The following is a 23,014-nucleotide window of genomic DNA, read 5'->3' as shown; positions in this document are numbered from 1 at the left end:
TGGAAATCACCAGCATCATTGCACATCCTCTAACAATGTTGTGCATAGCCACTTACTTTTTTCAGCCAAACTTTAATTTTTGCTGTAAAAGGAAACCCCCATTTAAAGCTTGGGTTACAAGTAGGCAAGGCGCAGAGGGGCGTTGGAATCTGCAGGGAAACCACTGTTTGCTTCAAAGCAGTTAAACAAGAACACTTTAGGAATGGAAGAGTCGAAGCTACAAACATATATCATCGTAGGTAGAATCCTCATACTTTGGACAACACTTGTTTGTGATCCTTCAACATTGCCCAGTCTGCATCTCAAATCTGTTCGTAAAAATGCAACGCTCCAAATTGTCACAACTGTAACTGACACAAAAGCCCTCTTCTCAACTTCACCCCTCAGACTGATTGACACTGTTATTATGTTTGCGGACATGATAAAGAAAGAGAAAACCCCTAAACAAAACTATGCAGCTAATGTAGAACTTGAGACCTATGGTGCAGTCCTTTATACTATGAAGGCGAGAAACAATGGCACACGCTCACACACTCATTTACACATACAGGCACGCACTCCCATACACACGCACACACACTGAGAAAGAGCAAGTAAAAAAAATTCTCATTTCCCCATACAATTTTCATTATAATCCAACAAAATGAATACTCATTCCTAATAGTCACATGTTGTAATTTTCCTTATACATTGTGTAAGAAGTGTCCAAAAGGCAAAGAAATCCAGATTTCATCTGAACAGAGCTATGGGAAAATGGCTGGGTTGCTGGGTTGACGCGGGCCCCACACCTCTCTGACTGTTGGACTGCATGTTAGCAGTAAAGAGGGGTGCAAGGTTTTGGCGGTTGTCTCTCGGAGCTATTTCCCTCCCTCCCTCTCCCTCCCCCCAACCCCCATCCCAATTTATTTCCATGTGGTGGCCGACTGGCTGATAGATCGTGAAGGGATCATGTCCAGCAGGTACTCGCGCTGACGTTCCACGGCTGAAGTTGTCTTGTGCATCGAAAGATTCGGGCTAACGTATGCCATTGTAACCCCTAAAATTGAAAGTAACAAAACTTATTCACTGCACCAAAACAAACAATATTCTCAGAATTATTAACAGAATCTGATGAGCTGATCCCAAATTGTGTGTGTCTGACTGGAAGCTGGCATATGGAGTTACCAATCCCCACTCCACCATTACCTGGTTTCCCATCAACTATCAGTCTTGACCATAACAAATGCTTTCACCTTTTCAGGTCTCAAAGTTCAAATTCAACCCTAGCTGCTGCTCATTGCACATTTTCTGAAGCATTCTAGATTAGATTATGAAGCAGCTGCTGACACCAAATTAAATAATTTAAAATGCATGACAATTACGATATAATGATACTTCCTGTATCATTTCTCAGATCGGGGAGAGGGAATACTCACAGAAATAAATGCTGGGAGTTGTACTGCAAAGGATTGGAGGATCTGTAAAGCAATTTTCTGGGAATCTTGTTAAATTTAATTTTAATCCAAATTGGGTAATGCACAATTGTTTTAAAAGAAATTAAGTATTTAGTTATGTTTGACAACCTCCCCAGCAATGTTCCATACAGGCACACAGGCCTTTTGAAGTATAGCACACAGCAAGCTACTCTTCACCACACCCATTTCCCTCAGATAACTCATACTACAAACTTGAGTAAATAGCACCCAGAAACGGGGCAGCGTAGTGGTTCGGTGCTTACCGCTGCTGCCTTAACAGTGCCTGGGACCTGGGTTCAATTCCAACCTTGGGTAATGGTCAGTGTGGAGTTTGCACATTATCCCTGTGTCTACATGGGTTTCCTCCCACAGGCTAGGTGGATTTTTCATGCTAGTGCCTAGAGATGTGTAGGTTAGGTGGGTTAGCCATGGGGAATACAGGGAGAGGGTAGTGGGGTGAGTCTGGGTGGGATGGTGTTTGGAGGGTCAATGTGGACTCGTTGGATTGAATGGCCTTTTTCCATACTGTAGGAATTTGATGAAATACAAGGCTCATGGTTACATTAAGATCAAGCTGGGGAAATGCAAAGAAAACCTGTTCCACAGAACACAACACAGCTTGGACATGTATCCTTAATACATTAAAAACAGACAGCAGTGAAATTATCATTAAAAACATGCAAAATCACAAGAAAAATAAATTACTCCAGGAAAGAAACAAAATATACAGAGACTTGATCAGACAAAAAGATTAGGAAACAGCAGCAGTGAGCAGTGGATACAAGGAGGGAGAAGCAAGAGACAGCAAATTATAGTGACACTGACAAAGAACACACATGCTGATGCAGCATGGAATTCAACACCAGCCAAGTCGCTACAATCAGCTTAAACAGAGCTGATAATGCTGACTCCTCAGTATTGGGAGCCAGTCTGGATGATTAATTAATTAATGCTTCACTGTGCGTTGCCAAACTAGGACTTCACTGATTTCCAGCATTCTCAGCTTTTCCCTCCATGTCAATATTAGCCCCATTTAACTTTGTGTTCCCCTCACTAACTGTAACTTCCTCCACTTGAAGAACTTTGGGTCTTGCTCCAATTTCTGGCCTGGTCAATCCCCCACTTTCTTTGCTCTCACCAACTGGAAACTGCAGTTTCATTCCTTTACATCTCTGTCACACTCCGCCCTTTTCATGGCGTTTTTCTTTCCTTGAGCCGTTGGTGGTTCAGTTTCAAACTCTGGTTAATAATGCTGCTGGGAAGCTCCTTTAGGATGTTTTACTATGTTGAAGATCCTCTGCAAATGCAAACAATTATTGCATTCCACCCCAGAGGTCATGCTGGACATCAAGGTAGGTTCAAGCAACCTGCTGTCTACTCAGTTTGAAGCAAAGCCTAAAGCTGTCATATTGTTTTACACAGTAAATGTGCAGACTGAGAACGTCTGCTAGCAAGAGACAGAGACACAATAAATGGAATATCTTGCTGTTCTACCTGTGTTGGTAATCTGCTTCCTCCAGGTGGTGGTGTTGCCTTTGCTCCCAGCTCGCTCGGTGTGCTTATTTTGCCTGCTGACAAGAGCAGCATTTTGCAGTTGAGACGATTGGCTAAACGTGTGCAGCACTCCTCGGGGGTTGGTTGTAATTGACTGTGGCCCTCGAGACAGCTGCCCAGAGCTCTGGATAAATTAAATTCACCACACGTTATTACACATATAAAAGAAACATTAAAATTCACTTTCATGACACGGATTCTGTACTCAAAAGATAGCGAACTTTGGAACTGAAGAGTTCTCACATTTGAGCACACTGGTTCAGCTCTCAGGTCAAGTACAAGGCGGGTTGGATGCAAAGTTAAGCTCCCCTTGCTCTGCATCAGCCCTAACCATCAAAGATAATACTTAGTTTGCTGCACAAAAATTACAATTACTCACCTCCAACTACAGCTCATCCCCATGAAATTACAATTCTTGTTTGTCTTTTAGAGTGTTCAGCTGCATTGCTTCTTTTGACAAAGATAAGACCTAATTCTTCTGAATGAACTATGATCCTTGGATGGGAAGAAATCTCAGTAATTTTTAAAAATTCATTCACAGGATGTGGACATCACTGGCTAGGCCAGCATTTACTGCCCATCCCTAATTGCCATTAAGAGTTAACCACATTGCTGTGGGTCTGGAGTCACATACAGGTCAGACCAAAGAAGGACAGCAGTTTCCTTCCCTCAAGGGCATTAGTGACCCAGATGGGTTCTTCTGATAATCAGCAATGGATTCATGGCCATCATTCGAGACTTGAAAAATCAGTTTTAAAGATTCAAAGCTTGCTTTTAAGTTCAGTCATAATTGCTTAAACCCCTTCTGAAGCTTTCATGCTTCATCAATTTCTTTCTCAATAAGTTTTAATCTCCCCTGGTTTTTTTGCTCATTAGGCACGCAGCAGAGTTAGTCGCAGGTCTGAGCACAAACAGGGCATGACAGTCAAACACTGGAGTCTTCAGACAGCACCCAAGGCATAGAAACATAGAAAATGGACAACACTTACTTGCCCCATCTATGATGGCCAAATCAGTTATCCACCTTAATTCCATTTTTCAGCTCTCAGTCCATAGACTTTATGATTCAGCACTTGGAGTGAATGTGCACATACTTTGTAAATGTGATGAGCATTTCTGCCTCTCCCACACTCTCAGTGAATGAGTTCTAAACTTCCATCACCCCAATCTAATCTTTCTGCCTGTTAATGAGTCAGTGAAGTTTAATTCCTCTCTGGCTGGGGTTAGGTGGTAGCAGATTGGAGGACATATAATGTGGTTCCACTTTTTAAGCAGGGTCTTAGAGGTGAACCAGGCAATTCTGGTTTCACATCAGTGGTGGGGAAACTATTGGAGAGAATTCTGAAGGAACAAATTAATACTCAGTTGGAAAGGCATGGGTTCAGCATGGCTTTGTCAGAGGGAGGTCATGCCAGACAAATTCGATATAATTTTTTCAAAATGTGACCAATTGTGTGAATGAGGGAAGTTCAGTTGATGTCATTTATATGGACTTTAGCAAAGCTTTTGACAAGATCCCACATGGGATTGAGAAGGTTAAAGCACTTGGAATTGAGGGAAACTTGGCGAGATGAATCAGAAACTGGCTTAATGTTAGGACACAAAGAATGGAAGGTGAGTCCCATAGTGTGCCACGAGGGGCGGTACTGGGACCTTTAACGTTTTGTTATATAGAAATGATCTGGATTAAAATGGGAGATGAATGCCTCTAACAAGCATATTAGCTCACAATATCTACAGGGCATTTATTTCAACCACTTAGCTCTATATCGAAACTTGAAACAGTCCTGTTACCCATATCTCAATTCAGGAACTGAGTTGTTAGCTGTATCAATTGAGGTCAAATATATACAGGAGAAGAGCACTGGGTGGTCACTTGAACACATTAAAACATTAAGAAAAGCCATTCAGCTCAAGTCTGCCCACTATTGTACAAGAACATGGCTGATCCACCCTAGTCCTCAACTACTCGTTTGTGCTAATGCCTTGGTTCCTTGATGTTTCAACAATTTAACCACCACCTTTTTAAATATCTTCAGTGATCCAGCCTCTACAAATCTCTGGATTGGAGATGTTCAGAAATTTATGAGCCTCCAGAAGAAGTAGTTCCTTTACAAGGAGAAGAATGTCCTCATATTCTGTAACTAAGTTCCCCAAATCAAGACTTCCCCACTCGTCGAACTATCTTCTTAACAACTGCACTGTCGAGCCCCCTCAGAATCCTGAATGCTGCAGCAAGATGACTCCACATTTTTCTAAATTCCAATGAATAAAGGTCTAAGGTGTGTTCATAAAGAGACCTGTTCAAGAGCTGCCAACCAGCACCGAGTTAGTTTAGTTGTTTTGATTCTTTCAGCACATAAAGAGACACTCACAGGACCTGGATTCTTTGATGAAGAATACACCCATAACATTTCACTCTGAACAAATTGATTCCAAGTAAAGGCTGGTTCTAGCTCCTTCAAGTCTCCATTTGGCAATCAGGGTTATAGCCGAAGGAACTTCACAATTATTAAAAACTTCAGTTACTCTGAACTCAGGAATCTATTCAACAAATTGGTCAAAGTCAAGCAATAACCCACTCAATTGAATATTATGTTTGTATGAATTATATCCTGCAAAACATTTATATTTCTGCTGCAGCCTTTCCTAGATGGCCTGTCTACAAGGCATTTTTCTACCTTGCAGAGCATTCAGAGGAGTTAATGTGGAATGCAGAAGAGAAAGGGGCACTTGTTAATCCTGCAACATGGTAACACATTGATTGCATCCATGATATGTTCAAGTTTGCTCACACACAGCGTGGACACCTCCATGGAAAAATGCCTCATTTGCTGTGAGCGCAAGCAGTTGCTGCAAGCAGCCAGAATTGGGACAGCCAAACTAATCCAGGAGACAGGTTCGCAATTCAGTGCTTGCTGATTAAAGTAGTTCATTTTGTGACACTCTCGTCTACTATAATCAAAATAAAGTCAGGAAAAACTCAGGTCTTGCAGTACCAATGTAGAAAGAAAAAGATGAAATTTTGAATCCAACATGACTTCCACAGTTAACTCTGCTTCTCTCTCCAAGAATAGACAGGCAGGAGCCTGGAAGAACACAGCAAGCCAGTCAGCGTCGGGAATGGAGAAGTTGACATTTCGGGTGTAACCCTTCTTCAGGACTAGGGGTGGGTGTGGGGGAAGCTGCAGATAAAGAGGATGGCAGGGGCAGAGTGGTAAAGTGGGGATAGGTGAGGACATATAGAGAGTATGACCTGGTTGGTTAGTGGGAGGAATGAATCCAGTTGGTGTCAGGGAGCAGTGGAAGGGAGGGGGAAGGGCTGGAAAGGGAGGTTATTTGAAAGCAGAGAACTCAGTGTTGAGTACTCTGGTCTGTTGGGTGTCCAGGTGGAAGGTAAGGCATCGTTCCTCCAATAGGAGCTGTGATTTGTTTTGGCAACGGAGGCGGCCAAGGATGGTCATCTCACAAAGTGAGTAGTTAGGGGAATTGAAACAAGAGGTTTCTGGGAGGTCCGGTCGCCCCTAACGGACACAGCTGTGATGCTCGGTGAGTTACCTCAAATTTCTGTTTGGTCTCCCTGATGTCGAGAAGGCCACATCAGCAGCACCTGATGCAGTAAACTAGGTTGGAAGAGAGGCAAATGAACCTTTGTTGCACCTGGAAAGACTGTTTGGGGCCCTGGATGGACAGTCCTTGGATGAACCTAGGTCCTTGGAGAAACATCACCTTACCTTCTGCCTGGGCAGCCTACAGGACTCAACACTGAAATCTCCAATTTCAAATTACCTCCCTTCCCATCCCCCTACTCCCTGCTACCAATTGGATTCATTCCTCCCACTGACCAATCAGGTCATACCCTTCACCTATCCCCACCTCCCCTTTTATCTGCAGCTCACCCCACACCCACCCCAGTCCCAAAGGAGGGTAACACCCAAAACATCAACTTCTGCACCATCTGATGCTGCCTGGTTTGCTGTGCTCTTCCAGTTTTCTGCAGCTGCAGTTTTTTTGTGTCTCCTTCCTAGGGTACACTCTGACCTGCCAAGCTTCTCCAGCACTTTGCATTTATTTGAGATCTCCAACACCGACAGTACTCTGCTTTTACTTGTCTCCCATACCTGTTTCAACGTGTGGTGCTGTACTGCAGAGTCCTGCTTGCTCTGTATAGTTGATGATGTCTGTTGCAGTATCCGTTGCTCAATCTCCTGTAAAATAGAGGAATGTTTTTATTTCTCCATCAGTATCTCCTTCATACCTATGCAGCGTGGAGACAGCTATCTGCATGTAGTACAGGCTCTGGCCCCGAGACCTCTATCCTCCTCCAAAGTCACTTGGATAGTTGTTGGAGTAGATATTTCATATTCCAGCCCCAGAGAGACAATTATCCTGGAAACTGAGCTATTCACTGATCGGTTTGAATTCTCTCCTCTCACAAATTAAACAAACTTTATCCTCCAAAGCAACAGAGCATCAATCACTCAATACACAGGGCACACGACAACATTAAACAAAAAAATTAACAAGTATTATTTAAATACACATTGGTACAGTACTACTGAGTGGCACAAGTATGTCACTGTAGAACATGGGGCTGCAGTATGGGTCAGTGGGGTACAGTACTGGTGGGGACAGGTCCATCACTGTATAACACTGGGGTACAGTACTGGTGGGGACTGGTCTGTCACTATATAACACTGGGGGACAGTACTAGTGGGGACAGGTCTGTCACTGTGTAACACGGGAGGGGACAGTACTGGTGGGGACCAGTCTGTCACTGTATAACAATGGGGGACAGTACTGGTGGGGACAGGTCTGTCGCTGTATAACACTGGGGTATAGTATGCTGGGGACACGTCTGTCATTGTATAACACAGGGGACAGTACTGGTGGCGTCAGGTCTGTCACAATGACACTGGGGTATAGTTATGGTGGGGACAGATCTATCACTGTATAACACTGGGAACAGTGCTGGTGGAGACAGGTCTGTCACTGTATAACACTGGGGTACAGTACTGGCGGGGACAGGTCTGTCACTGTATAACACTGGGGTACAGTACTGGTGGGGACAGGTCTGTCACTGTATAACACTGGGGTACAGTACTGGCGGAGACAGGTCTGTCCCTGTATAACACTGGGGTACAGAACTGGCAGAGACAGGTCTGTCACTGTATAACACTGGGGAACTGTACTGGTGGGGACAGGTCTGTCATTGAATGACACTAAGGTATAGTTCTGGTGGGGACATGTCGATCACTGTATAACAGTGGGGCTTACTAATGGATAGGTTTTTAAATTGCTCACCTGCTCTTGCTGAAGGGCTTTCACAAATGCTGCTTTCAGACGATTGGTATGCTCAGCTTTCAATGCCTTCTTTTGGTTGGACGTCACGCACTGCTCACACATGATAGTGCCAGTTTTCCCTTGCCTCCAGCGACAGGTGAAATCAGTTTTACATTGAGAACAGGCGTATGGCTCTTGGGTCAGTCCCTGTACTGAACTTTTACCTATGAATGTAAAGAAACACATCGCAGCCAAATGAACAGATTCCTTCCTTACACCCAATCTACTGTCCTGAGAACATTTTCACCCATTTTATTGAATATCAGGAAAAGTCTACTCTAAACAGTTATGGTACACTGTAGGAGCATGGTCCAGTGAGGGCTGCCAAGGAGATGGTAGCCTAGTTATTAGACACCCTGGACATGTAATCTAGAACCACTGGCTAATGTTTTGGGGACATGGGTTGATATAAACAATTTGGATGAGAATTTCAGAGGCATGGTGAGTAATTTTGCAAAATTGGTGGTAATAGTGGATAGTGAAGAAGGTTTTCTAAGATTACAAAGAGATTTTGATCAATTGGGCCAATGGGCTGAAGAGTAGATGTAGTTTAATTTGGATAAAAGCAAGGTATTGCATTTTGGTAAAACAAACAAGGGCAAGACTTATACAGCTAATGGCAGGGCTTGGGACAGTGTTGTTGACCAGAGTGATTCAGATACATAGTCCTTTGAAAATTGCATTACAGGTAGACAGGGTGATTAAGGCGGCATTGAGCACACTTGCCTTCATTGTTCATACCACTGAGTTCATGCCATAGAAGTTGGGACTTCAAGTTGCAGTTGTACAGAATGTTGGTGAGGCCACTTTTGAATTACTGTGTACAGTTCTGGTCACCCTGCAGTAGGAAGTATATTATCAAACTGGAAATGTGTTGCTGGTTAAAGTGCAGCAAGTCAGGCAGCATCCAAGGAACACGAAATTCGACATTTCGTCGAATTTCCTGTTCCTTGGATGCTGCCTGACCTGCTGCGCTTTAACCAGCAACACATTTTCAGCTCTGATCTCCAGCATCTGCAGACCTCACTTTTTACTCGAAGATATTATCAAACTGGAGCAGGTTCAAAAAAAGATTTACAAGGGTGGTGCCAGGACTAGAGGGTTTGAGTTATAAAGAGAAGCTGAAAAAGCTGGGTCTCCTTTCACTGGAGTGGTGGAGGTTGAGGGGTGACCTTGCAGCATCTTGGGATGTTTTACTTGTTAAAAGTGCTATATAAATGTAATGTGTTGTTGTTGGTTAACTTGGGAAATAAATTACCCACTTTGTAACTGAACTACTCAGACTTGAAAAACAAAACAGGTGTCTGTTGAACTTTAAACTGCTACTGAAGTACTTTGACTTTGAAGTACAGTTACTGTACTAGGAAAGGCCAGGCAGGCTAGGGCCTGTATCCTCTCAAATTTTGAAGAGCCATTGGTAACTTAATTGAAACATACAAGACCGTGAGGGCACTTGACTGGTTGCTTGTGGAAAGGACATTTCCCTTTGTGAGGGTATCTAGAACTAGGGGTCACAGTTTAAAAGGAGAAAGTGAGGTCTGCAGATGCTGGAGATCAGAGCTGAAAATGTGTTGCTGGAAAAGCGCAGGTCAGGCAGCATCCAAGAAACAGGAGAATTGACGTTTCGGGCAGGAGCCCTTCATGCCCGAAACATCTATTCTCCTGCTCCTTGGACGCTGCCTGACCTGCTGCACTTTTCCAGCAACACATTTTCAGCGTCACAGTTTAAAAATAAGGGGTGCCCATTTAAAACAGTGATGAGGAAATATTTTTTCCCTAAGGGTTGAGTGTTTTTGGAATTTCCTTTCTCAAAAGGAACTGCTTGCAAAATCTTTTACAACTTTTAAGGCAGGGTTAGACAGATTCTTGATTACCAATGGGTATGCAGGAATATAAAGGTAAGGAAGGTAAAGCCACCATAGTTCTACTAGACCATATGGCTGCTTTCCTATTAAGAGAAAGTGACCGCTGGTGACTTAACCGGAGGGTCATCACATCTCAGGCGAAGGGAGAGGTTGAGAAGGTGAGCCCTTCATGTTAACCTCAGCCAGCACCAGAATTGAACTCATGCTATTATTTCACTCTGCATCATAAACCACTTGTCCAGCAAACTGAGCTAACCAATCCCTGAATGTAGAATTGTGGTTAAAATCAGATCAGCTACAATACTGATTGATGGAAGAGATCTGAAGGGCCAAATGGCCTCCTCTTGTTCCTTGTTCATTTGTTGTCATGCAGCAAGACGTGGAGGCTAATTTTCACATGGCAAGCCCCCAAAACAATGTGATAATGAGCAGATACTCTGTTATGAAGTGTTAACTTGGAGATAAATATTCCAGAGATGTCAAATCTTTACATTATACACAAACTCAGCTGAGTAGGCCATGTTGCATCAGTAAAACCTTTGTTATATATGGAATCATCGGATTGTAGTTGAGCTGATCATGCAGATGGAGTCAAGATTAGTGTGGTGCTGGAAAAGCACAGCAGGTCAGGTAGCATCTGAGGAGCAGGAAAATCAACGTTTTGGGCAAAAGGCCTTCATCAGGAATCATGGTGATGGAGTGTTAATCTGAAATACTTGCACCTTGTACCAAAATTTTTTAAAAATCAAAAGCAACCCTTTCAGGTTTGCAATGCAGTCTTCAAATTCATAGCTGACTTCATCCATTAACACAACTTACAAAACTCACAAAACATAATCAGCGATTGAAACCAAAAGAACTGTGGATGCTGTAAATCAGAGACAAAAATAGAAACTGCTGAAAAAGCCCAGCAGGTCTGGCAGCATCTGTGGAGAGAAATCAGAGTTAGCATTTTGGGACAGGTTACACGATCAGAGATTCTAACTCTGATTTCTCCCCACAGATGCTGCCAGACCCGCTGGGCTATGTCAGCCATTTCTATAATCACTGATTAAAATTGTGGGCTGATCAACTGTCTTCATGTCTGAAAGCCAAGATTGAGAGAAGCGGATTTCATCCAGGCTGGTGTAACGATGGAGAACATTGATTTAATAGCTGACAAAAAAAAGATTGGGATGGTTTGGAATACAATGCCTGAAGAGTCGGTGAGGTTGAGGAAGCTAATTCAATAGCAACTTTCAAAAGGAAATTGGAAAAACACTTAAAAAGGGGAAAAGCATGTGTATGAGCAAAGAGAAAAGCAGCAGCACCAGCTGGACAGGCCTTTTAAAGAGCTTATACAGGTAAGTTGGGTGATTTTGCTACATTTTATAAATATTCATTCATAGGGTGTGGGCACTGCTGGCTAAGTGAGCAATTATTTCTGTTCTCTAACTACTCAGAAAATAGTTTAAGAGTCAACCACACTGCTGTCAGTCTGGACACAAGGAGGCCAGACTGGTTCAGGATAGCAAATTCATTCCTAAAAAGACATTAGTGAACCATATGGGTTTTAAAAAAAAATGATAAGTGAAAGTGGTTAAAAGATTGATATTAGACTAGCTTTTCATTGCAGATTTTACGAAATTCAAATTTCATTCTCTGCCAAGGTGGGATTTAAAATTATACCTCGATAACATTAGCCTGGGGTTCTGGATTACTAGTCAGATAACATTAGCGTTATAACACTGCTTCTCCCCGTACAATGTATTATTATGTCTTTGAAGACGATAACGTCTCAAATCCAGTACTTAAGAAATGCCATAATTTTATCAATAACCCCAATTTTAGGATCCCAGACCCAGTCTCTACGGTTCTAATCAATCAGCAAAATTTTGCACTCAAGAACTACAACTCTAACAAAATACTAACAAGTGCTTACTTCAGAATAGGACCATAAACCTTAATTGTTTTCCCTCTACAGGTGTTGCCAGAGTTTCTCCAGCAATTTATTTGTGTTTCAGATCTCCAGCATCTGCAGTTCTTTATTTTAACTAGAACTCTACCTTGGGTTTCTAGAAGATTATGTACCACCTCCTCCAGTCCCACCAAGTAGATGAACTCATTATTTGCAGCACTGGGTAGGAAGTTCAGCTCGGGGGCTGGTGGTTTGGGGGGTGGGATTTCCAGCAATGTCTTCTCCAGCTGCTTCCGGAGAGCAAGCTTAGCCGCTGCCTGCCGACTGGCTGGTGAGTCATTGGAATTCATGACTGACGACACTGTATTGGCGTTGGCATTTGACTGAGCCGAATTCAATGTTGAAGCTTTCATCGTACTCGATGCCTGCAAAACAATGAGAGAGATTAGACTCCTTGGCTAAAATTGAGAAATGACAAACCTTTTTTCCATTAAGCACCTCAATATTATCTTTTCTCCTATCAAGTACATGGATTTTCTTCAGCTGGACTGAGGATTCAGGGTTTGGTTAGAAGCCATGTTGCTTATATTTTCAATCTGAAGCACTTGAGGCAAGAGTAAGATTAGACTTGGCTATGACTTCTTCTGAAATTAACTGGAAGAGTGGGAAATATACTGGTGTGAGAACCTGAAGTGGCACCCTGATGAAACTTGCAGCATTGTTCTGAAGGAGAGGCAGAAGGGATAAAACGTAAGAAATATGTGAACTAGGCCATTCTGGCCCTCAACCTTGCTTCACCATTCAAGTAAATCATAGATGATCATTCATGTTCATATCACTTTTCTGCATCATTTCCATTTATAGTCATAGGAATCTTAGAGATGTACAGCATGGTAACAGACCCTTCATTCCAACTCATTATGCCGACCAGATATTCTATTTTCCAGCATTTGGCCCATACCCCTTTAATCCCTTCACATTCACATACCCATCCAGATGCTTTTTAAATGCTGCAATTAATCCACCACTTCCTCTGACAGCTCATCCAATACCTCCTGGGTGAAAAAGTTGCCCACCAGGTAATTTTTAAATCTTTTCCCTCTCACCCTAAACCTATGCCCCCTCATTCTGCACTCCCCTACCCTGGGTGAAAGGCCTTCGACTGTTCACTGTATTTGTGTGCCTCGTGACTTTATATCCCTTGATGCCTTTAGTATCTATCAATCTCTCTCTATGAACTTAGTGCATGACTGAACTTCCACAGCCCTCTAGGATACAACAATTCAAAGACATACCACCCACATGAAGAGATTCTGTATTAACTCCACTTGTAATAAAGACCAACAAGTCATCTGCCTTCCTAACTGTTTATTGTACCTACTAGTTCGCATGCAATGACTTATGAATGAAGACACCTTGGCCTTTGGGAAATCAACACTTCCCAATCTCTGCATCTCCATCCTTCCTAGTGAAGTGGATAATCCTATACTTATCCACTTTATATTCAATCTGCAATGTTTTGCCTCATCAGTCAGTTGGGTAAAACTGTCAAGGGATATGGAGAAGGGGCAGATAAATGGTTTCAGGGCTGATCATAAATGGTTCTCAAACTAGATTCTGAGACTTTGCAGAGAGCTCATAACGCAGGACCAACCTAACCATCCAGTACACTAAAGTCCAAAGTGTGTGACTGAGTGGTGGGCAGAAGTATGTTCTGATCCATTCATGACTCCTCAGATATCAAAAGTCACCATCCAAATGCAACAAGATTTATACAATATTCAGGATTGGGCTGACAAGTGGCAAGTAACATTTATGTTACATAAGCGTCAAACAATAACCAACAAGAGAAAACCTAACTATTATCCCTTGATGTTTACTGAATCATCAGTGAATCCCCCACTATCAACATTGTTTTTTGGGGGGCTGCAGGAGTGGGCTGGTGCCTTACCATTGACCATAAAATAAACCTTGCTGGCCATATAAATACTGTGGCCACAAAAACAAGTCAGTGACTAGGAATCCGACAAAGAGCAACAACTTACTTTCCAAGGCCTGTCCACCATGTTCAAGGAACAAATCGAGGAATATTTCCCACTTGCCAGGATGGCTGCAGCTCCAGCAACTCTGAAGAAGTTTGACAACATCCAAAGGAAAGCAACCCAATTGGCTGTTACTACAACCATAAACATTTATTCCCACCAGCACTGACGATCAGTAGCTGCAGCGTGCACCATCTATGGCAGAGGTCACCAACATTTTGATTGCCTATGACTGGTGGCTCATCACCTGCCAATTGAATAGTCTGCCAATTGCAAATTGGATTCAAGGCAAGTGATTCCATTTGCTGCCACAAGCTGGGTTGACAACAGAGGGCAGTCACCACCAACAGTAGCCAGAGAAACTTCACAGAGTGAAGCAGAGTCTACAGGAAGCTGTGTCTTGTAAGCTTGGAAAGTTGAGCTACCAAAGAGTCAGGAAACTTTGCAAAAGCAAGGAGACTAGGATGACCTGAGTGGTCTTTTATCAATGTGATGTATCGGTAGACACAAGCGACACTGCCTAATTACCCGTGGTTGAATCATATTAGAAGACTTCACCATTGTTGCTCTGAAATCCACAACCAGTGGAGTAATATGCACAATGAAGTCAAGAATATGTTGCAAAACAGAAGATGAGCCATTGGGGAAGGTAGTGGCAAAGATAGATGACTACACATCAACAATGGTCAGGTGTCATGCTGGCTTCAATGCACCAAGTATATACTGATTTCCTTCCTTTCCTGAACTACTACTGTATAATTCAACAACAGGTAATTTATGCGAGATAATGGAGTTTGATCATGTTATGTCTCCTGTCATTGGAATTATTAATTTAATTCCTGCGAAAGTCAAACACCACCTAAAGTTCAAGACGTTACCTGACAAATTGCCTTGATTATGAAAATCTTTTGGTGCACATTGAAAGTCAATGGCTTAGCAGAAGGAAAATACTGTGTTGATTTATTTCAGTTTTATTGAAAATCAAACCTTTCATGGAGTCAAGGAACAAAGATACCACTCAATTATCAAACATTGCATGGCTACTTAATTTGATGTTTTTAACAGATACGACCGAAAAATTAAACTCTTTGAACTGTTAGTTACAAAGAGAATCAGAAGACAACAGCTGACATGATTACTGCAGTGAAAGATTTCATGTCAAAACCATACCTTCTGGCATAGCAAGTCAAGAAAAGGATAATGCAACACTTTCCTTCTGTGGTCTAAATAAGGATAGGATTGTGGATATTAACAAGTACATTGGTCAGAGTTCAGCAACAGATTGAATGATGATGAGCAACTGGAGCCCAGCCTGGTATTTATTTCAAAATTCTTCATGAAAGCGGATGTTAGTGACATTTCTGAACAAATCAGTTTGCTGTTTAATCTTGACTATCACTTTGGAAATGGAAGTGGTCAGCCTTCAAAATGACCTTACTTTGCTTTGATTTCAAATGAATCTGCCATAAATCTCCTGCCTAACGAGTACCTACATGACTCCATCAATTGCCCGCTCAGGATACACGCCAGACTATGCAGCACTGGTGCAGTGCCACGTTTTACATTGAAATAAAGATAAAGATCAATTTTCCTTTGTTTCAAATATATATTTTGTAATTCAATTGCAATAATTAAATATGTACCCTTATCAATTAATTTACCTTATATGCTTTAGCATCTTGTGATATTTTCCATTAATCAGAAGTAACTCTCATTAATAAAAAGATTGACGACCCCTGATCTTCAATGGAAGAATATGAGAACTAGGAGCAGGAGTAGGCCATTCAGCCCCTCAAGCCCGCTCTGCTATTTATCACAATCATCACTGATCTCACCTCAGCCTTAACTCCACTTTCTTGTCCACTCTCCATAACCCTTCAATCTATTATGAATTCAATTCAAAATTTATCTCATGATTTACTAATTATCCTGGCATCCACTCTGAGGTAAGAATTCCATAGATAAGGCGCTCTGGAAATTCACCAAGGATCCATAGACAATATCTTCTAAACCCAAAACCACGACCTTAAGGAAGAACAAAGGCAAAAAGATACACGGAAACTGTGACCGGTAAGCTTTTCACCAGCCCCCACACCATCCTGGCTTGGAAATACATTGTTGTTCCTTCAGTGTCACTTGGTCAAAGTCTTGGAAATCTCTTTCTAAAGACATGTCGGTGTATCTACACCAAAAGGACTTGGGGTGTCTCTAGAAGGCAGCATGTCACCTTCCCGTGGACAATTGGGGATGGGCAATAAATGCAGGCTCAGCCAGCATGTTCACTCTCCTAAAAGAATAAAAAAAATCCTCCTCTGCTTTTGCTCCCCACCATCTCTGCTAACCTGCTTCTAGTGCTTCCTCCAGGGTCCTGCCAAAGATATACAGACTCTGCAGTGAGAAATAATCACCTTCATCTCACCGATATCTGTAAGAAAATACCTGTTTTCTTAAAGGCATTATTAAAACACTCTTTTACATGCAACGTTTTCACGTGTGTGATACAGTACTATAATTTACAAGGGAAGATTCTGAGATTAATACCACTAAAAACAACCCAAAAACAATAACCAATTCTCTGGAAGAAATATTGAATAAATTCAAGGGTTAAAATGGAGATTAACATTCTTGTGGGAGGGAGCTTTACTCTGCAGTTTTCCTTAGATGTACCTAATTGCTAACACAGTGAAACAAAACTGGTACTGTACCATTCCAAAAGTAACATTGTAGAGTACAATATTCCCATATCAGATTGGATAGTAATTACCAAGTCTGATTGCTCAGGGATTACCCATCTCCAATTTATTTCATTTTGTACATGGATTTCAAAAGCCATGGAACCGTTCAATTCTCTCAGTGCTCCTTCCCTTCCTCCAAATCTGAGTTTCAAAATGCAGATGCCCATCACCCATCCTTGCTTCACATAGGGCCCAGTTTGAGATCCATGAGACTGAGATCCAGCCTCTGTTGACAGCTTACCTGTGGAATGTTGACGAGCAGGCTGGTGTTGGGGACATTGGCCACACGGATTAGTCCCTGCTGAAGAATCCTCTGGCCCTGCATCTGCACGGAGCTCGGCACCGAAGCCCGTGGGGCCAGGAGCAGGGGTGGTGGGGCGGTGCTGGCATGTGGCCTGATGGCGTGGATTTGCTGGGGAGAAACAGACATTGGCTAACAGAATGGGAACAGCGATGGATGAAATGGCATGACCAGGATGGGGGAAATGAAAGCAAGGCAGATAAGAAAAGGAAGATGTTACTCAGGATGCCTAATTGTTATATCACACTACAGTGCAGTTGTACAGATACAAGTAACGTGCTCACAGCTGGAGCAGCACTTTGCATCAAGGGAAATCTCCAATATTGTACAATTTCCACTGTATGAAGCAGATTTCAAAAAATAGGATGTCAGCAAAGCATGCAAAAACAAAGTAAAAACTTGAGGATCAGGAGCAAAGCGACGTATATCTATGGACAATAAGGCAGAAAGAGAAGAGGGCACAACGTATTTGCAGCACATACTTCCCTGCTTCCTACGTAAGATATAAAAATTATTTAAAACCTTTACATGCAAGTACATTTGTCATTTTATTAATTCAACCACAGATTAAAGGACCACTAAGTACAAATGCTTGTCATAAATAATTGTGCACCATGACAGCGATAACAGTACCTCAGGACCAAAATATGGCAGTGCTCAGGGGGTTCAAAATCATCTCACAAACCACGAGCACGTGGCTGAAGAGATTAACCCCATCAAACCACGTGAGAGATTATTCAAAGGAGATTTACACTTCTGTACTGTAGTAAGATTTTCTGCCTGAACACTACACAAATACAAAGTCAATAATTGATTAAATTATGCTTTACAGGTCATGGTACGTGGGAAAACTTTTTGCCATTTTGTGTCTTTATAATGCGAGTAGTCGTACCAATGATTGCGACATTCCAAAAGTCGCTCTGAAGTACTGTTCTATACTAACTAAAACCCAAATATCACAGACATTAAGATTAATTTGCATTTAGGGAGAGAGAAATGATAACAAAAGCAAAGAACAGCAGATATTGGATCAGAAACAAAAGCAAAAACAATTTTCCAACAATTTATCTTTTTGAGAGAGAAATGGTAATTCCACTGAAAGAGCATGAACACAGGCTTGATAGCAGTATGGTCTCCCTTTATACTGAAATTAACATTTTGTTTTAACAATATCCTTCTCAAATATGAATAAAACAGACAACACTGTGCTTAACACTTGTCCAATGTTGCCAGAGGGCACAGGGACAATTCTGTGTACTCTGAGTGACATGCGGGACCTTCTGTAACAATCTGGCCATTTGTATTTTCTGCTGAAAACGTGTTGCTGGAAAAGCGCAGCAGGTCAGGCAGCATCCAAGGAGCAGGAGAATCGACGCTTCGGGCATGAACCCTTCTTCAGGAATCATTTGTGTTTACTGCCCAAAATTTGCGTTTACTGCCCAAGCTACTAACGGACCAAGCAAAGTTGGTCCTCAAATAAGGAGGCTGCATAACAAATCATGTTAAAAAGCATCGCTGAGTTCATTTTGACCATCAACTTGGTGTAAGCAAATTGTAAAGGGCTAATTCTCCAAAGTACAGTTATTAATTGATTGAAGCACTTAAAAATATTCCAAGGGTTGTTACAAACTGCTATGAAAATTCACGTTGGCTCTGCTTCATGTGTTTTTCATAGTTTCATTGGGCCCTCAGAGTCAGAGTCGTAGAACATAGAAACCGATCCTTCAGTCCAACTTGTCCATGCTAAACCAGATTTCTCAAACTAAACTCGTCCTACTTGCCACGTTTGGCTTACATCTCTAGTTATTGGTGGATCTAATTGTACAAAGGCGATGAACTATCACAATTGCCAAGTTCACCTGCCCTAAATCAGATGTCAGATTCATTTCTGTACTGAAGCCCAAGCAAAATAAAATAAAGCTGGGTATTTTTGTGGCTACTCCTGTATTCAGTAACCTGGGAAATACTCAGTGATCCTCAAAGCCAACTGCTTACCTGTGCTCCTCTCACTAATGGTGGCATTGCTATCTGAGAGTTCTGCTGGGATCCAGGTTTTGAGGTTCCCTGTTGACCACCACGAATCAGAGGTGGTGGAATTACTGTACCCATTGTACGGGCAGTGGTTACCTGAAAGACAGATGTGCGTGTTTAGAAATATTTTTGTATTACAAGAAACAAATGACATCACTCCCTCTCATCAAATTTCTCTGTTCCCCACAGCCAAAGCCTGGTAGGATTTAATTCAAATGGGCACTTTCAATCTCTGCATTCTGCCAAATGGCCTTTATGCAGTTATCAGACTTGGCAGCAAATGCCAGCAAATCCAGACCCAATCATGCCCCAATCTCAACTGTAGTTTAGAAGTCACTACAATAGACAACAAACAAAAGCTGGAATGGCTCAGCAGCATCTGTGCAGAGAAAAAAATATTTCAGGCTAATGATGTTCACCATATTGAATAAATACTCAGTACTCATTTTCAAAGTTCAGGGAAAGGACATAATTCCAAAGCACAAAGAAGAAAGTAAAATGACTTCAGTAGATATCTCAAGGACCAATGCTTTCAACTCCAAACCACTAAAAGAAATAGGTGAGAAGATGGTAGATGCTTTAAGTCAAAATTGTCCAATGCCCTCTTGATACGGAATTTGATTTTTGGATTGAAACATTGCAAATGACACTCTAGTGCTGAAGGAGGAAGGGAGAAGGAAATAAGACAATTACAGATCTGTCAACTCATTATCTGCTGCAAGCTACTTCTAAATTACATCTTCAACGCCCTTCAATCAACTTTTTTCCTTATGAGAAGCTATATAAACTAAAACTTCAACACCCACATCCTGCCAAGCCAAGCCTCACTTGCCATTATCCTTGTGAATTCCATAAATTCGCCCAATAAAAACTAACATTCATGATCACTATTCTTATTAAAATTCACTACAAAACCTTGCATAACCCTTCCTCCACAGAAGTGCAGAGTGAGATTGGTGTAAGCCAACGGGAAGGGAGCTTACCAGTACCGATACAAGTTGTGAAACTGAGTTAAGTAAATCTGGAAATTTGTGAATCAGCAAGCAAAGAAAAAAGAAGACCATGAGAATTTCAGACTGTCTGAAAAGCCGAACGTGCCCACTAATATTCTTAAGGCAAGAGTTGATGGACTTGGACTTGGTAACGTTGGTCTAAACCATGAGATTAGCTCTTAATGCCCTGTAAAGTGGTCTGGCAAACCACTTTAATTGCTTTAAAGAAACATTTTGAAGAAGGAAATCTATTTTGATTACATTCCCAAGGTAAATAGGGATAGGCAGTTTGTCAATAGCCACATCCTACCCTTCAGCGACAATTAGCAAGATTGAGAAACTGGTGCCCAGCTTACAAAGCATTGCACAAATGTCACCACATGCATCTATATGAAGGACAACATCGTGATTGTACATGTAAAATGTTTTGAATTGTAAAATTAGGAATGCATTGCGTTTCCAGCTTTCTCACCTCCTTTTGTGAAGGTGCTGATATTTCTGATAATTCTCCAATGGCTCCTGGAACACAGCTGGCCCTAGAAAAGTGAAGCAAAAGGCTGTTTCACTGTGGAGGGCACCAGCGATGCCACTGATTGTGCAGGAGTCTCTGGACAGAAGTTGGAATTAAAAGGCGATGAGCAAGAGTAGCATTCTGCATGGATTTACCTCAAACTGGTTTCTGTGGCTGTTAGTTAACTATCTGAGACTGCTCAAACTGTCACTACCAGCTCCAGACTTGTGACCAGCACTGCACCAAATTTCAAAATATTCTCTCCAAACACAACTTTAGGTGATGCATTAAAATCTACAAAGCAATCATATATCAGGAGCCTTCCAAAAATCAAAATGCCTCAAAAATAAGGCACATTTTTGAGCTAAACCTTCAGATATGGGTATCCTCAGTGAGACTCTACTGGAGTCAGAATCAGAGATGTACAACATGGAAACAGACCCTTCAATCCAACTCGTCCATGCTGACCAGGTATCCTAAATTCATCTTGTCCCATTTAGCAGCATTTGGCCCATAACCATCTAAACCATTCCTATTCATATACCCATCCAGATACCTTTTAAATGTTGTACCAGCCTCCACCACTTCCTCTGGCAGCTCATTCCATACACGCACCACCCTCCGTGTGAAAAAGTTGTCCCTTTTAAATTTTCCCCTCTCATCCTAAACCCTCTCATTCTGGACTCCTCCACTGGGGACAAGACCTTGTCTATTTACCCTATCCATGCCCCTCATGATTTTATCAACCTCTATAAGGTCACCCCTCAGCCTCCAACACTCCAGGGAAAACAGCCCCAGCCTATTCAGCCTCTGCCTATAGCTCAAATCCTCCAACCCTGGCAACTTCCTTGTAAATCCTTTCTGAACCCTTTCAAGTTTCTCAACATCCTTCCAATAGGAAGGCGACCAGAATTGCATGCAATATTCCAATCATTTCACTAGCTTCCCACAGAATTCTAGGTTACACCTGATCAGATCCTGGGGATTTAACCACTTATGTGTTTTAAGGCATCCAGCACACCACCTCTGTAATATGGACATTTTTCAAGACGTCACCATCTATTTCCCCACAGTCGATAACTTCCATGTCCTTCTCCACAGTAAATGTCCTGTACAGCTGCAACATGACCAACTCCTACACTCAATGCTCTGTCCAATAAAGGAAAACTTACCAAATGCCTTCTTCATTATCCTATCTACCTGCGAATTCACTTTCAAGGAACTATGAACCTGCACTACAAGGTCTCTTCTTTCAGCAACACTTCCTACGACCTTACCATTAAATGTATAGTTCCTGCTCTGATTTGCTTTTCCAAAAAGCAACATCTCACATTTATCTAAATTAAACTCCACCTGACACTCCTCAGCCCATTAGCCCACCTGATTAAGATCCTGTTGTACTCTCAGCTAACCCTCTTCGCTGTCCACTACACCTCCAATTTTGGTGTCATCTGCAAACTTACTAACTATACTTCTTATGCTCGCATCCAAATTTTTATGTAGGTGACAAAAAGTAGAGGGCCCAGCACCGAACCTTGTGGCACTCCAATGGTCCATATTACAGAGGTCCATATTACAAATGTCCTTATTACAGAGGAGGTGGTGCTGGATGTCTTAAAACACATAAGTGTTTTTTATGCGGAAAGTCAGGAGGCATGGGATAGTGGAAAATTTGGCCAGTTGGAAAGAGAACTGGCTAACCGGTCGAAGTCAGAGAGTGGTGGTAAATGGTAAATATCCAGCCTGGAGCCCAGTTACAAGTGGAGTCCCGCAGCGATCAGTTCTGGGTCCTCTGCTGTTTGTAATTTTTATTAATGACTTGGAAGAGGGAGTCGAAGGGTGGGTCAGTAAATTTGCAGACGATACGAAGATTGGAGGAGTTGTGGATAGTGAGGAGGGCTGTTGTTGGCTGCAAAGGGACTTAGATATGATGCAGAGCTGGGCTGAGGAGTGGCAGATGGAGTTCAACCCTGTCAAGTGTGAGGTTGTCCATTTTGGAAGGACAAATAAGAATGCGGAATACAGGGTTAACGGTAGGGTTCTTAGTAAGGTGGAGGAGCAGAGGGATCTTGGGGTCTATGTTCATAGCTCTTTGAAAGTTGCCACTCAGGTGGATAGAGCTTGTAAGAAGGCCTATGGTGTATTAGCGTTCATTAGCAAAGGGATTGAATTCAAGAGTGGTGAGGTGATGTTGCAGCTGTACAGGACCTTGGTAAGGCCACATTTGGGGTACTGTGTGCAGTTCTGGTCGCCTCACTTTAGGAAAGATGTGGAAGCTTTGGAGAGGGT

General features: G+C 42.2%; 1 protein-coding gene across 5 annotated transcripts in view; it reads right to left on the bottom strand.

The window, feature by feature from the left end:
* Nucleotides 1-876: 876 nt before the first annotated feature.
* gatad2ab (GATA zinc finger domain containing 2Ab) overlaps nucleotides 877-23,014 on the bottom strand; it is a 139,507-nt gene continuing 117,369 nt past the window's right edge. For all 5 annotated transcript variants that reach the window (XM_060846282.1, XM_060846287.1, XM_060846283.1 and 2 more), the window contains 7 exons: nucleotides 19,187-19,318; nucleotides 17,132-17,302; nucleotides 12,262-12,538; nucleotides 8,313-8,515; nucleotides 7,130-7,216; nucleotides 2,949-3,132; nucleotides 877-1,036 (listed from right to left, as the gene is read on the bottom strand). In XM_060846282.1, the coding sequence (XP_060702265.1) occupies nucleotides 903-1,036; nucleotides 2,949-3,132; nucleotides 7,130-7,216; nucleotides 8,313-8,515; nucleotides 12,262-12,538; nucleotides 17,132-17,302; nucleotides 19,187-19,318 (1,188 nt within the window). In that variant the 3' untranslated portion in view covers nucleotides 877-902. The remainder of the gene's footprint in view (nucleotides 1,037-2,948; nucleotides 3,133-7,129; nucleotides 7,217-8,312; nucleotides 8,516-12,261; nucleotides 12,539-17,131; nucleotides 17,303-19,186; nucleotides 19,319-23,014) is intronic.

The sequence above is a fragment of the Hemiscyllium ocellatum genome, chromosome 28, assembly GCF_020745735.1.
Source record: "Hemiscyllium ocellatum isolate sHemOce1 chromosome 28, sHemOce1.pat.X.cur, whole genome shotgun sequence".
NCBI classification, from domain to species: Eukaryota; Metazoa; Chordata; class Chondrichthyes; order Orectolobiformes; family Hemiscylliidae; genus Hemiscyllium; species Hemiscyllium ocellatum.
Note: the sequence above shows the minus strand (reverse complement) of the source record. Positions and strands in the feature narration are given on the sequence as shown.